The sequence below is a fragment of the Delphinapterus leucas genome, chromosome 3 (genome assembly GCF_059928025.1).
Source record: "Delphinapterus leucas isolate spDelLeu-1000000601 "Yukka" chromosome 3, BTC_Dleu_Yukka2, whole genome shotgun sequence".
NCBI classification, from domain to species: Eukaryota; Metazoa; Chordata; class Mammalia; order Artiodactyla; family Monodontidae; genus Delphinapterus; species Delphinapterus leucas.
The window spans coordinates 83,098,989-83,113,448 of NC_143131.1; the positions used below are offsets into that span (position 1 = coordinate 83,098,989).

At 36.1% G+C, this 14,460-nt stretch overlaps 1 protein-coding gene across 2 annotated transcripts in view; it reads right to left on the reverse strand.

The window, feature by feature from the left end:
- Positions 1-260: 260 nt before the first annotated feature.
- The window catches only part of ST8SIA4 (ST8 alpha-N-acetyl-neuraminide alpha-2,8-sialyltransferase 4), a 106,140-nt gene continuing 91,940 nt past the window's right edge, over positions 261-14,460 (reverse strand). The window contains exon 5 of one of the 2 annotated variants that reach the window (XM_022592173.3): positions 261-4,607. In XM_022592173.3, the coding sequence (XP_022447881.1) occupies positions 4,325-4,607 (283 nt within the window). In that variant the 3' untranslated portion in view covers positions 261-4,324. The remainder of the gene's footprint in view (positions 4,608-14,460) is intronic. The other variant, XM_022592163.2, reaches the window with a different exon arrangement.

Genomic DNA, 14,460 nt, shown 5'->3' on the forward strand with positions numbered 1-14,460 from the left:
GTAACACTCCATTCCCTCAACCACAAACAGAATGCACTACACAGAAAACTGTCAAGGATCTCCTGATGTTCATGGGCTTTTGATATTGTTCATATTGCCAGGTATACACTTTAAATAAATGATTTGCCAAATTGCCAGTGGGTGGGGCTGAGGGGGAGGGAAAACAGAAGCACTAGCTAAAGCTTGTTAAAGCTTTACACTACCATATGTTGACATGTAAAGTGGAACAGAGGTCTTAGATATAAGAGATAAGAGAAAAATTGAAAAAAAAAGGGGGTTTAATTTATTTTACAGTTTTACAAATGATAAAACAGTAACACCCAATTGCTATACATAAACAAAAGGAAAAACAGTGTTGAACAGAATGAACTTGACAGAATAAACCTCATCTTTCAATTCCACAAATGATGTAAGAAATACTCAGTAGCAATTATCCTGTGCAGCAATACTATCTCTGTAAACTCTTTTTCTTCCCCCTGCTATATACATTTGAAACACTTGTGCTTTTGCCTACACAAAGAAACAGTATTTATTAAAAAGTGCTACTTAAATGGGGAGACACAGAGTCTGGAGCCACAATCTGAAAACTGCAATTCAAATACATTGCCAGCTTGAAGACATTTTTTAAATTTTTTTTTTTAAAGATTTGGATACACTAGACCCTTATTGTAACTCTAGGTATGAACAATGTAGAATTCAGTTATAAATAGATCCCTTTAAAGCAGGTTAGCAACTGAAGTTTCAAAAGAACTTCTTTATTCTAAAGTGGTCTTATCTCCAGAGTGCTTCACAGTGCAGGCCCCGAAGACATTAGCATAACACAAATCTAGTGTGTGTATATTACAGACTAAGTGTGTATACACACAGACACACATATATAACATTGTATATATGCATCACACATGTCTATTTGTACTATGTAGATATATCTATAACACATATATAATAAAATATCTATTTCTAGGTGGGCTTTATTTGGATTTTCTTCCATCAAATAGGAACAATAACCCTCTCTAGCTCAATCTGTCAAACGTTGGTATATTGATGTCTGATGGGGAAACTCTCAAACTTGTAGAGGTAACAACTAACTATACATAACTCTTCCTACACCCCTTCCACAATTATAGACACTCCAACAATAACCACATGAAAACAATTCTTTTATGAACCAAATACCACACTGTGTGCATTATGACTAACTGGCTCAATTAGAAATAAATTACTTTGTTCACCCTTTTCCTGTGTAGTAGCTTAATAACTAGTTGGTATGTACACTACCTATAGCATTATTTAAATAAATTGTTTTTGTAAGCATATATGTAGAAATTCCCATTAGCAACTGATATATATTTCGTATGATATACAATACATAAAGACATTTGAATGCCCAGCACCTTCTTTCAGACAGAAAAACTTCCACAGTCATTTCATCAGTCCTGTGGGCTGAATCATTAGATTTGCCCAGAAAAGTCTGTTACTGATTTATTCTTTTTATTCCAGCAACTTAATTTTAAGTATAGAACAGGCTGGGTAATAATGATGAAAATGTTTCCATGGCCTCTTCATGTCAACAGCACAGTAACAACCATGTTCTCTAAAGGACAGGAATATTTCACAATCAGCTGCCTGAGCATTGCCAGGTACAGGTTTAAATCGTGAAAAGGAAATAAAATATTAAAGAAGTGAACGTATGATAGTCTCAAAAGAAAAAAAAAACAGATATTTCAAGTATGTATTTATAATTTGATTTCATCATTATCCCTTTTGCCCCCTGATCGGTTAAATCTCAATTCTTTTTCTTATTCTTGCTGTTAGCCTTCAGTGATTTCCTTGCCCTATCCCCGTAAGAAGGCCACAGTGGATCGCGAAGGGGAAGGGGAGATGGAAAGGTATACAACAGGGAATGAATTGGTCTTGTACAGTTTGTCTTCTTTGAACACTAAATGCCTTTAATTGAATTCATTCTTGAGTATTGAAAGTTCCCTGAGATGAACAAAAATAGTCTCAGTCGATACTGAAGCCCTTTTTATATGCTGAGCATTTTCAGAACTGGGCACTGTATTTAGAGAACACAAAGCATAGGGTAACAAAGCAATGTGAAGCTAAAAAGGCACTACTCTATGTACATCTATGAGATAAACAATGCACAGAACAGCGAATGTCTGGGATGCTTTTGCTGTGGCCTTATAATTGTTTAAACACATTTGTTGAAAATGCAGTAAAAATGGCAAGGTACCTTGCTGCTGCTTTTTAAGACATACTTTTAATGAGTTCTGACATGTATTTTATCTACAAGAATTTACTCATGACTTCAAAATTTTTATTGAATTCAAATTAAAGGCTACTCAAACGACTTGTCTGTAAATAGTCCAAATTAAGTAATTACCTACTTTTGATTCATTGCGTAAATCAGACTTTTCAACCTTACATTCAAAATATTTATCTAGTACTTTAAAAACTTCCAAGAGGTAAAAGGTTCAATGATAAAAGTACATCATATTCTATCCATTTTTAGCTATGTGTCTTTATGGATTCTATTTTATGGGTTCTATTCTGTTTTCTTAGAGACACATAAATTCTCAGGAAATATAATCTTCTGTATCTCAAGGTTCTATCATATTTTTAAAAAGAATACCACATATTATTAATATATTGAAAACTGTAGTTACTGTGAATATCCTTTTTCTTGATAACAAATATATATATATATATTCTTTATGCTATTCATTCTTTTTCAGACGGTCTTCCCTAAGAAACAAAACATACATACTCCTCATGCTATTTCTTCTTTTCTCAGACTGCCTTCCCTAAGAAACAAGAAGTAATCTATGTTGTTTCAGGTCAAGAGTAGAAATGGGAACACAGTATTTCTGCTTTCTAAAGAAACAATTTACCATCAGAATTACCTACCAGCATAGTAATTACCAGAAATTGGCCTATTGGTCAATTCTATTATGTGTTAAAATGTTTAAAAATCACTTTATAAAGAATTTCATGTGTTTCTCTGAAAACACATTAATGTGATAACGTGAATAAATTTAACTATAGAAAAAATATTGGTCAATTTAATTAATCTGAAGTGCAAAATACTGATGTACAGTTTCATTGTTAAACCTCTTAAAATTAATCATCTCCGTGATGAAAGCAATACTCTATTAATCATATTATTTCTGCTCTAAGAAAATTTAACAATAATCTAGAGAGCATGCCAATCTTTCCATCTGAATAACAAGGGGGATATCAAAGAAAAGTCACATTTCAGCCCTATCAAACATTTATTCTAATGGACAAAATGCTTCCACAAAATCATTATGAAATGTAAAAGCTGTGGAACCTTCCTTCAAATAAAAATAAAGTTTGAATTTGGAAAATTTAAAATGCCTAGAGACAGCTTTTGCTTTAGTAGCATAAATAATATATTAATATGTTATTTTCATGAAAGGAAAATGGTTTGTTGTGTAGACACATCAGTATAATCTTTGGTACCAAAAGAACATTTTTTTCCTGCTAATTTTACCATCTCAAATGACAGAGTTTATCTTTCCTTTAGAATGGCTCAAAATTACTGAGTGATACAGTTTATCTGGTACCTTCTACACTGTTGGGAAAAAATCTGGAGGTTTAGAGTTGTGCAAAATAAAACTTTTTTTACAAAGTCATTGTGTGATAACCCTTTAAAAACACAAGAACTTTAAAAATGATCACTTGAAGGTTATTTATCTCATTCATTTTTATCTCAGAAGGATTTTCAAAGCACCCCAATACCCAAACCAAAAGAGATTCCAGAAGGCAAACAGAACAGAAACAAAAACATAAAGTTCATGATCAGACTCAGAATCCTGACTGAAGGCATTTATTTGAGTTATTTAATTTTATGGATTTCACTGCTCAAACTGTTTCCATCTTGATTTCTGCTGACAGGACGGTTCAGTTTCCCCAAGGGCTGAGTTGTGTTCCTGGGTTCCTCTTCTCATGTGCTTGGCGTTGCAGTGGCAGCCCAACAGTGATGAACATTTTTGCTTCATTAACTAATGACGAGTGCATTGTTGGATCTTGTAAACACTACTGATTATACATTCAAACTGTGTTCTTAGTGGAAGTGGCACTTACTAGGACCCTTGAAGTCAAAATACTTAATTTTCAGAGCACTTTGCAGGTATTTCATCAGTTGGTAGTGCATTTCTCATGAACGTCCTTTATCACCTTTCAGATAAGTGGTGGATGCTGAAACCCAGTCTTGTTTTGGATCCTGTTTTCAAATCTTAGGAAGCATCTTCAAGAAAAGAAGTGCATATTCAGTCTGTCTGTATGTTTCAGATGTGCTTTATTGCTTTATGCACTTTCCTGTTGTCAGTTTCAGAGCTCCTCTATTATGTAGCACATTTAATGTTTTGAATTCTAATGGCATTCTATGAGGGCTTGCATTGGAAAAGTACCTGTATTTTAAGTCATCATAGTAATGATATTTGACAGCTTTTCCATTCAGATCCTTAGGGAATGGCCAGAATCCATACAGGTGAATTTCATCACAGAATCTTGTGGCTAGGGTATACATGAGCAGACCTGTGCTGGGTCTTTTGATGGGAACTTTGTTTGTCAGCCAGTAACTGGGGAAAAAAACATACACACAAGAGAAGAATTTAGAGAAACGTTCAACATACCCTATAGCAAGTACACTTTGTATAATTAAAGTAAATGAAATTTGAAAAGTAACTGTATGAATGACATTAAAAAGACTGCTGAAGAAATAATATATTTCTTAAGAATTTAGAAAGTGGAATGCATTTATTTTATCTTCCTTATCCTTTATTTTCTTGCTTATTTTGCGGTCATATGAATAGACAAGGGACCTGGAATGTGAGTAAATATTACTGTGGAATCTTGTATTCAAAAAGAACTAGAACAAAACATTTATATAACCTACAGAGTAGAATCTTCTCAGAAAGGGTTAAATATGACTGCAAAAGGTACAGTAATTGGGCAGTGATTAAGTAATTTTCCTAGATAAAGAGGATTTGAAACTATGCCTATAGGTTTTCAAAATCTTTAATATTTCAATTAAAAATCCAAACAAATAAATGCTTTGCCTGTATTATACTGACTTTTTCAACTCCAATTTTTAAGTCACATTTTACTAAAGCTAATTAAGAATATTGCCTCAACCCGCAGAACAACATAACACAAATAACAAATATTTGTAAATAGTTCACCACTTATGCCATTTAAAATTTTGTTAGATAGGCAAACATATTTCAATGCTGGTAAGTATTTTATACTATTCATTAAAAAAGGCAATAAAATACTCCAAAATGTTTGATCCACCACTGTTGCCAAATTTTCTTCACCTGAAAAACATGCACACTCACAACTTAATCATTACCTCTGGCAGGGAAGGAGGTGGCCAATACTTCTTGGTACATTCATTATCTTATGTGGAATCAGCTACAAGTTAAGGAAGAGCGTGGATTTTCTCTGACATTCAAAGTTGTACAGTTATAAGTAAAGTTAATAAATTGTTTGGTCTTTTTATTTTTGTTTTTATTATCTCCTATTCAGGGAAATATATACCTGGTGATCCAAATATGAGGGGAAGATTGTTCAATTCTGGTCGTTGCTGTGCTTAAATACTTGCCTCAGATTTTACATAATATTATTTCCTTTTTCTTAAAAAAAAATAATTTATGAAGCTTTCCAGGCTGGATCAAATACATGTAGACTACTGAATATGAAAAAACCCAAATTTTGTTTTATTTCATTTGGTTGAAGAAATATTCACTACAAACATCCAAAAAAGGGAAAAATATACTTAACCATTATTATTCCGGTTTATTTTTTTCCTTCTTTTTCACCCTTCCTTTGAACCAGGTTTGACCTTTCACATTTTTAATTTTTCTTGTTGGGTAAAGGCCATGTGCTAAATTTTGTGAGCAATGTGAAATGCATTATGAGCCTTTTGTTATCACAAGTGTTTTGAGAAAGCATATTCTCAGTAAAGAGGATTCATAGGGAATTGTTAGAGAAGAACATCTAAGAATTTTCTCATAACCCAAAGGTATGAGCAAAAGCCATAGCATGTATATTGTTAGCATCTTGAAGAAATCACAGACATAGATTTCATGCAAGGAGAATAGTAAAACCACAGTCTGAAGGCTTTGAAGAAACTTTGATACAGCCTGAAGCTCTCTCAGCTCTGAGAAAGCAGGTGTTCTTAACATGGAATGGTTATTATAGGAAAGTTTTGTGAGCATGATTTGTGTGTGGTTACAAATGCCAGCTGAGGCAGTTGGTTAGTTTAAAAAAGCGCATTTATTTATAAATTTTTAAAGTGAGTGAGGCAAATTCAGTCAAAAAAATGATTATTTCCATCAGGGAATGTCAATTATTGGAAATAGTTTGGCAGTATGAAGGTCATGCTGAATTATCTTATTTCTAAAGCGGGGAAAAAATAGCTAGGAGAATATAACGTAATGCTATATCATTTGTATGGTACTCCAAGGTCACATTATATGTAATTATAAGATCACATTATAAATAAGCTTTGTGATGTTTGGCTTATAACAGTTTGAATAATTTCAAAGAAAAATAAACTACCCATTTGTCAGGACGTTTTTGGAGAAACAATGCAAAATAAATGGCTCTTATTGATTTCTAAAAAGAAATCAGAGGAAAATAGGCCTTAACAAATGGCATCAATATTTAACAGATAAATTGAAATAAAACCTTAAAGCAGGTCAAGAACTACCATCATAAGTAGTAACATTCTGTGAAATTAAAAAAACATAAGGAGAGAGGAGCTTCAAGATGGCGGAAGAGTAAGACATGGAGATCACCTTCCTCCCCACAGATACATCAGAAATACATCTACACGTGGAACAACTCCTACAGAACACCTACTGAACGCTGGCAGAAGACCTCAGACCTCCCAAAGGCAAGAAACTCCCCACGTACCTGGGTAGGGCAAAAGAAAAAAGAATAAACACATTCAAAAGGATAGGGACGGGACCTGCACCAGTGGGAGGGAGCCGTGAAGGAGGAAAGGTTTCCACACACTAGGAAGCCCCTTCGCGGACGGAGACTGCGGGTGGCAGAAGGGGGAAGCTTCGGAGCCGTGGAGGAGAGGGCAGCAACAGGGGTGCGGAGGGCAAAGTGGAGAGATTCCTGCACAGAGGATCAGGGCCGAATGGCACTCACCAGCCCGAGAGGCTTGTCTGCTCACCCGACGGGCAGGCGGGGGCTGGGAGCTGAGGCTCAGGCTTTGGTCGGATCCCAGGGAAAGGACTGGGTTTGGCTGTGTGAACACAACCTGAAGGGGGTCAGTGCACCACAGCTAGCCGGGAGGGAGTCCGGGAAAAAGTCTGGACCTGCCGAAGAGGCAAGAGACTTTTTCTTCCCTCTTTGTTTCCTGGTGAGCGAGGAGAGGGGATTAAGGGCGCTGCTTAAAGGAGCTCCTGAGACGGGCGGGCGCCGCGGCTAACAGCGTGGACCCCAGAGACAGGCGTGAGATGCTAAGGCTGCTGCTGCCGCCACCAAGAAGGCTGTGTGCGAGCACAGGTCACTATCCACACCTCCCCTCCTGGGAGCCTGTGCAGCCCGCCACTGCCAGAGTCCCGTGACCCAGGGACAACTTCCCCAGGAGAACGCACAGCGCGCTTCAGGCTGGTGCAACATCACGCTGGCCTCTGCCGCCGCAGGCTCGCCCCACATCCATACCCCTCCCTCCCCCCGGCCTGAGTGAGCCAGAGCCCCTGAATCTGCTCCTTTAACCCCATCCTGTCTGAGCAAAGAACTGACGCCCTCAGGTGACCTACATGCAGAGGCAGGGCCAAATCCAAAGCTGAACCCCGGGAGCTGTGTGAACAAAGAAGAGAAAGGGAAATTTCTCCCAGCAGCCTCGGGAGCAGAGAATTAAATCTCCACAAACAACTTGATGTACCCTGCATCCGTGTAATACCTGGATAGACAACGAATCATCCCAAACTGAGGAGGTGGACTTTGGGAGCAAAGATATATATATATTTTTTCCCTTTTTCTCTTTTTGTGAGTGCGTATGTGTATGCTACTGTGTGTGATTTTGTCTTTATAGCTTTACTTTTACCATTTGTCCTAGGGTTCTGTCTGTCTGTTTTTTTGTTTAACTTTAAAAAAATTTTTCTTAATAATTATTTTTTATTTTAATGACTTTATTTTATTTTATTTTACTTTATTTTATTTTATCTTCTTTCTTTCTTTCTTAGTATTTTTTCTCCCTTTTAATCTGAGCCATGTGGATGAAAGGCTCTTGGTGCTCCAGCCAGGCATCAGGGCTGTGCCTCTGAGGTGGGAAAGCCAAGTTCAGTACACTGGTCCACAAGAGACCTCCCAGCTCCACATAATATCAAATGGTGAAAATCTCCCAGAGATCTCCATCTCAACGCCAAGACCCAGCTTCACTCAACGACCAGCAAGCTACAGTGCTGGACACCCTATGCCAAACAACTAGCAAGACCGGAACACAACCCCACCCATTAACACAGAGGCTGCCTAAAATCATAATAAGGCCACAGACACCCCAAAACACACCACCAGCCATGGATCAGCCCACCAAAATGAGAAGACAGAAAAACACACAGCAGTTGAAGAAGCAAGGAAAAACCACACCAGACCTAACAAATGAAGAGGAAATAGGCAGTCTACCTGAAAAACAATTCATAATAATTACAATAAAGATGATGCAAAATCTTGGAAATAGAATAGAGAAAATACAAGAAATGTTTAACAAGGACCTAGAAGAACTAAAGAGCAAACAAACAGTGATGAACAACACAATAAATGAAATTAAAAATTCTCTAGAAGGGATCAACAGCAGAATAACTGAGGCAGAAGAACAGATAAGTGACCTGGAAGATAAAATAGTGGAAATAATTACTGCAGAGCAGAATAAAGAAAAAAGAATGAAAAGAATTGAGGACAGTCTCAGAGACCCCTGGGACAACAATAAATGCACCAACATTCAAATTACAGGGGTCCCAGAAGAAGAAGAGAAAAAGAAAGGGACTGAGAAAATATTTAAAGAGATTATAGTCGAAAACTTCCCTAATGTGGGAAAGGAAAGAGTTAATCAAGTCCAGGAAGCACAGAGAGTCCCATACAGGATAAATCCAAGGAGAAACATGTCAAGACACATGTTAATCAAACTGTCAAAAATTAAATACGAAGAAAACATATTAAAAGCAGCAAGGGAAAAACAACAAGGAATACACAAGGGAATCCCCATAAGGTTAACAGCTGATCTTTCAGCAGAAACTCTGCAAGCCAGAAGGGTGTGGCAGGACATATTTAAAGTGATGAAGGAGAAAAACCTATAACCAAGATTACTCTACCCAGCAAGGATCTCATTCAGATTTGATGGAGAAATTAAAGCCTTTACAGACAAGCAAAAGCTAAGAAAATTCAGCACCACCAAACCAATTTAAAACAAATGCTAAAGGAACTTCTCTAGGCATGAAACACAAGAGAAGGAAAAAACCTACAATAACAAACCCAAAACAATTAAGAAAATGGGAATAGGAACATACATATCGATAATTACCTTAAATGTAAATGGATTAAATGCTCCAACCAAAAGACATAGACTGTCTGAATGGATACAAAAACAAGACCCATATATATGCTGTCTACAAGAGACCAATTCAGACCTACGGACACATACAAACTGAAAGTGAGGGGATGGAAAAAGTTATCCCATGCAAATGGAAATCAAAAGAAAGCTGGAGTAGCAATTCTCATATCAGACAAAATAGACTTTAAAATAAAGACTATTACAAGAGACAAAGTAGGACACTACATAATGATCAAGGGATCAATCCAAGAAGAAGAAATAACAATTGTGAATATTTATGCACCCAACATAGGATCACCTCAATACATAAGGCAAATACTAACAGCTATAAAAGGGGAAATCGACAGTAACACATTCATAGTAGGGGACTGTAACACCCCACTTTCATCAATGGACACATCATCCAAAATGAAAATAAATAAGGAAACACAAGCTTTAAATGATACATTAAACAAGATGGACTTAATTGATATTTATAGGACATTCTATCCAAAAACAACAGAATACACATTCTTCTCAAGTGCTCATGGAACATTCTCCAGGATAGATCATATCTTGGGTCACAAATCAAGTCTTGGTAAATTTAAGAAAATTGAAATCGTATCAAATATCTTTTCTGAACACAATGCTATGAGACTAGATATCAATTACAGGAAAAAACCGGTAAAAAAAACAAACATATGGAGGCTAAACAATACACTACTTAGTAACCAAGAGATCACTAAAGAAATCAAAGAGGAAATAAAAAAATACCTAGAAACAAATGACAATGAAAACACGATGACCCCAATCCTTTGGGATGCAGCAAAAGCAGTTCTAAGAGGGAAGTTTATAGCAATATAATCCTACGTTAAGAAACAAGAAACATCTCAAATAAACAACCTAACCTTACACCTAAAGCAATTAGAGAAAGAAGAACAAAAAAACCCCTAAGATAGCAGAAGGAAAGAAATCATAAAGATCAGATCAGAAATAAATGAAAAAGAAATGAAGGGAATGATAGCAAAGATCAATAAAACTAAAAGCTGGTTCTTTGAGAAGATAAACAAAATTGATAAACCATTAGACAGACTCATCAAGCAAAAAAGGGAGAAGACTCAAATCAATAGAATTAGAAATGGAAAAGGAGAAGTAACAACTGACACTGCAGAAATACAAAGGATCATGAGAGATTACTACAGGCAACTCTATGCCAATAAAATGGACAACCTGGAAGAAATGGGCAAATTGTTAGAAATGCACAACCTTCCCAGACTGAACCAGGAAGAAATAGAAAATATGAGCAGTCCAATCACAAGCACTGAAATTGAAACTGTGATTAAAAATCTTCCAACAAACAAAAGCCCAAGACCAGATAGATTCATAGGCGAATTCCATCAAACATTTAGAGAAGAGCTAACACATATCCTTCTCAAACTCTTCCAAAATATAGCAGAGGGAGGAACACTCCCAAACTCATTCTACGAGGCCACCATCACCCTGATACCAAAACCAGACAAAGGTGTCACAAAGAAAGAAAACTACAGGCCAATATCAGTGATGAACATAGATGCAAAAATCCTCACCAAAATACTAGCAAACAGAATCCAACAGCACATCAAAAGGATCATAAACCATGATCAAGTGGGGTTTATTCCAGGAATTCAAGGATTCTTCAATATATGCAAATCAATCAATGTGATACACCATATTAACAAACTGAAGGAGAAAAACCATATGATCATCTCAATAGATGCAGAAAAAGCTTTTGACAAAATTTAACACCCATTTATGATAAAAACCCTCCAGAAAGTAGGCATAGAGGGAGCTTTCCTCAACATAATAAAGGCCACATATGACAAACTCACAGCCAACATTGTCCTCAATGGTGAAAAACTGAAAGCATTTCCACTAAGATCAGGAACAAGACAAGGTTGCCTACTCTCTCACCACTATTATTCAACAAAGTTTTGGAAATTTTAGCCACATTTATCAGAGAAGAAAAAAAAATAAAAGGAATCCAAAATGGAAACGAAGTAAAGCTGTCACTGTTTGCAGATGACATGATACTATACATAGAGAATCCTAAAGATGCTACCAGAAAACTACTAGAGCTAATCAATGAATTTGGTAAAGTAGCAGGATACAAAATTAATGCACAGAAATCCCTAGCACTCCTACAGCCTAATGATGAAATATCTGAAAGTGAAATTAAGGAAACACTCCCATTTACCACTGCAACAAAAACAATAAAATATCTAGGTATAAACTTACCTAAGGAGACAAAAGACCTGTATACAGAAAATTATAGGACACTGATGAAAGAAATTAAAGATGATGTAAATAGATGGAGAGATATACCATGTTCTTCGATTGGAAGAATCAACATTGTGAAAATGACTCTACTACCCAAATTAATGTACAGATTCAATGCAATCCCTATCAAACTACCACTGGCATTTTTCACAGAACTAGAACAAAAAATTTCACAATTTGTATGGAAACACAAAAGACCCTGAATAGCCAAAGCAATCTTGAGAACGAAAAACGGAGCTGGAGGAATCAGGCTCCCTGACTTCAGACTATACTACAAAGCTACAGTAATCAAGACAGTATGGTACTGGCACAAAAAGAGAAATATACATCAATGGAACAGGATAGAAATCCCAGAGATAAACCCACTCACATATGGTCACCTTATCTTTGATAAAGGAGGCAAGAATATACAGTAGAGAAAAGACATCCCCTTCAATAAGTGATGCTGGGAAAACTGGACAGCTACATGTAAAAGAATGAAATTAGAACACTTCCTAACACCATATACCAAATTAAACTCAAAATGGATTAAAGACCTAAATGTAAGGCCAGACACTATCAAACTCTTAGAGGAAATCATAGGCAGAACACTCTATGACATAAATCACAGCAAGATCCTTTTTGACCCACCTCCTAGAGAAATGGAAATAAAAACAAAAATAAACAAATGGGACCTAATGAAACCTAAAAGCTTTCGCACAGCCAAGGAAACTGTAAACAAGACCAAAAGACAACCCTCAGAATGGGAGAAAATCTTTGCAAATGAAGCAACTGACAAAGGATTAATCTCCAAAATTTACAAGCAGCTCATGCAGCTCAATAACAAAAAAACAAACAGCCCAATCCAAAAATGGGCAGAAGACCTAAATAGACATTTCTCCAAAGAAGATATACAGATTGCCAACAAACACATGAAAGGATGCTCAACATCATTAATCATTAGAGAAATGCAAATCAAAACTACAATGAGATATCATCTCACACCAGTCAGAATGGCCATCATCAAAAAATCTGCAAACAATAAACGCTGGAGAGGGTGTGGAGAAAAGGAAACTCTCTTGCACTGTTGGTGGGAATGTAAATTGATACAGCCACTATGGAGAACAGTATGGAGGTTCCTTAAAAAAGTAAAAATAGAACTACCATATGACCCAGCAATCCCACTACTGGGCATATACCCTGAGAAAACCATAATTCAAAAAGAGTCATGTACCAAAATATTCACTGCAGCTCTATTTACAATAGCCAGGACGTGGAAGCAGCCTAAGTGTCCATCGACAGATGAATGGACAAAGAAGATGTGGCACGTATATACAATGGAATATTACTCAGTCATAAAAAGAAACAAAATTGAGTTATTTGTAGTGAGGTGGATGGACCTAGATTCTGTCATACGGAGTGAAGTAAGTCAGAAAGAGAAAAATATATACCATATGGTAACACATATATATGGAATCTAAGAAAAAAATAAAAGTTCATGAAGAACCTAGGGGCAAGACAGGAATAAAGACACAGACCTACTAGAGAATGGACCTGAGGATATGGGGAGGGGGAAGGGTAAAGTGTGACAAAGTTAGAGACTGGCCTGGACATATATACACTACCAAACATAAAATAGATAGCTAGTGGGAAGCAGCCGCATAGCACAGGGAGATCAGCTTGGTGCTTTGTGACCACCTAGAGGGGTGGGATAGGGAGGGTGGGAGGGAGGGAGACGCAAGAGGGAGGAGGTATGGTAACATATGTATATGTATAACTGATTCACTTTGTTATAAAGGAGAAACTAACACACCATTGTAAAGAAATTATACTCCAATAAAGGTGTTAAAAAAATCAAAAAAATACATAAACCCCCCCATAAAAACCATAAGGAGCTAATCCAAATGCCATCAGTAAGAGTTTACTATGTGCTTATATAACTTTAATGTCATGCTTGAAATTGTTTAGGCTAACCTAAACTATCAAGATTCAGTATTTCCCTAGGAACACAGTACAATTTTAAAGTATCTGAGAGTGTCCACTTATATACAAGCTGACATTTAAATACTATACATTTCTTGTGAAGAATTCATCAAAAATAGACAATTAAATTTTTAACCCTAATTAGGAAAAAAAGATGGAAAACAATGCATTGATAAAATAATGAACTATTCATACTCTAAGTCAGTACAAGCTGTTCTAATTTTTATTTCAAGTTCATATCTGTTACATTTTAAAATTTAGCAATGTTTTCAATTTAGCAAATAATCTAGTTTCCATTGTATGTATTTCTTTTTATAGAAATCGATGTTTTAAAATCATAAAATCCATGCAGGCTCCCTGTAGAAGATTTGAAGCAAAAGTAAATGAATGAGGAAGAAAACTATTACCTAAAATCCAACCACATAGAGATAATTACTGCCACAACGTGCTGCATCCTTTTGTTTTTCTAGCTGTTTTGGATCTTAATATATATTACAATCATTCATAGACATACATAGAATATTTTTCACCAGCTAGGCTCAGTTTTACTTCAGATATTATTAATTCCCTCTCTCCCTCCCTTCCTTTCTGCTTTAATACTCTAA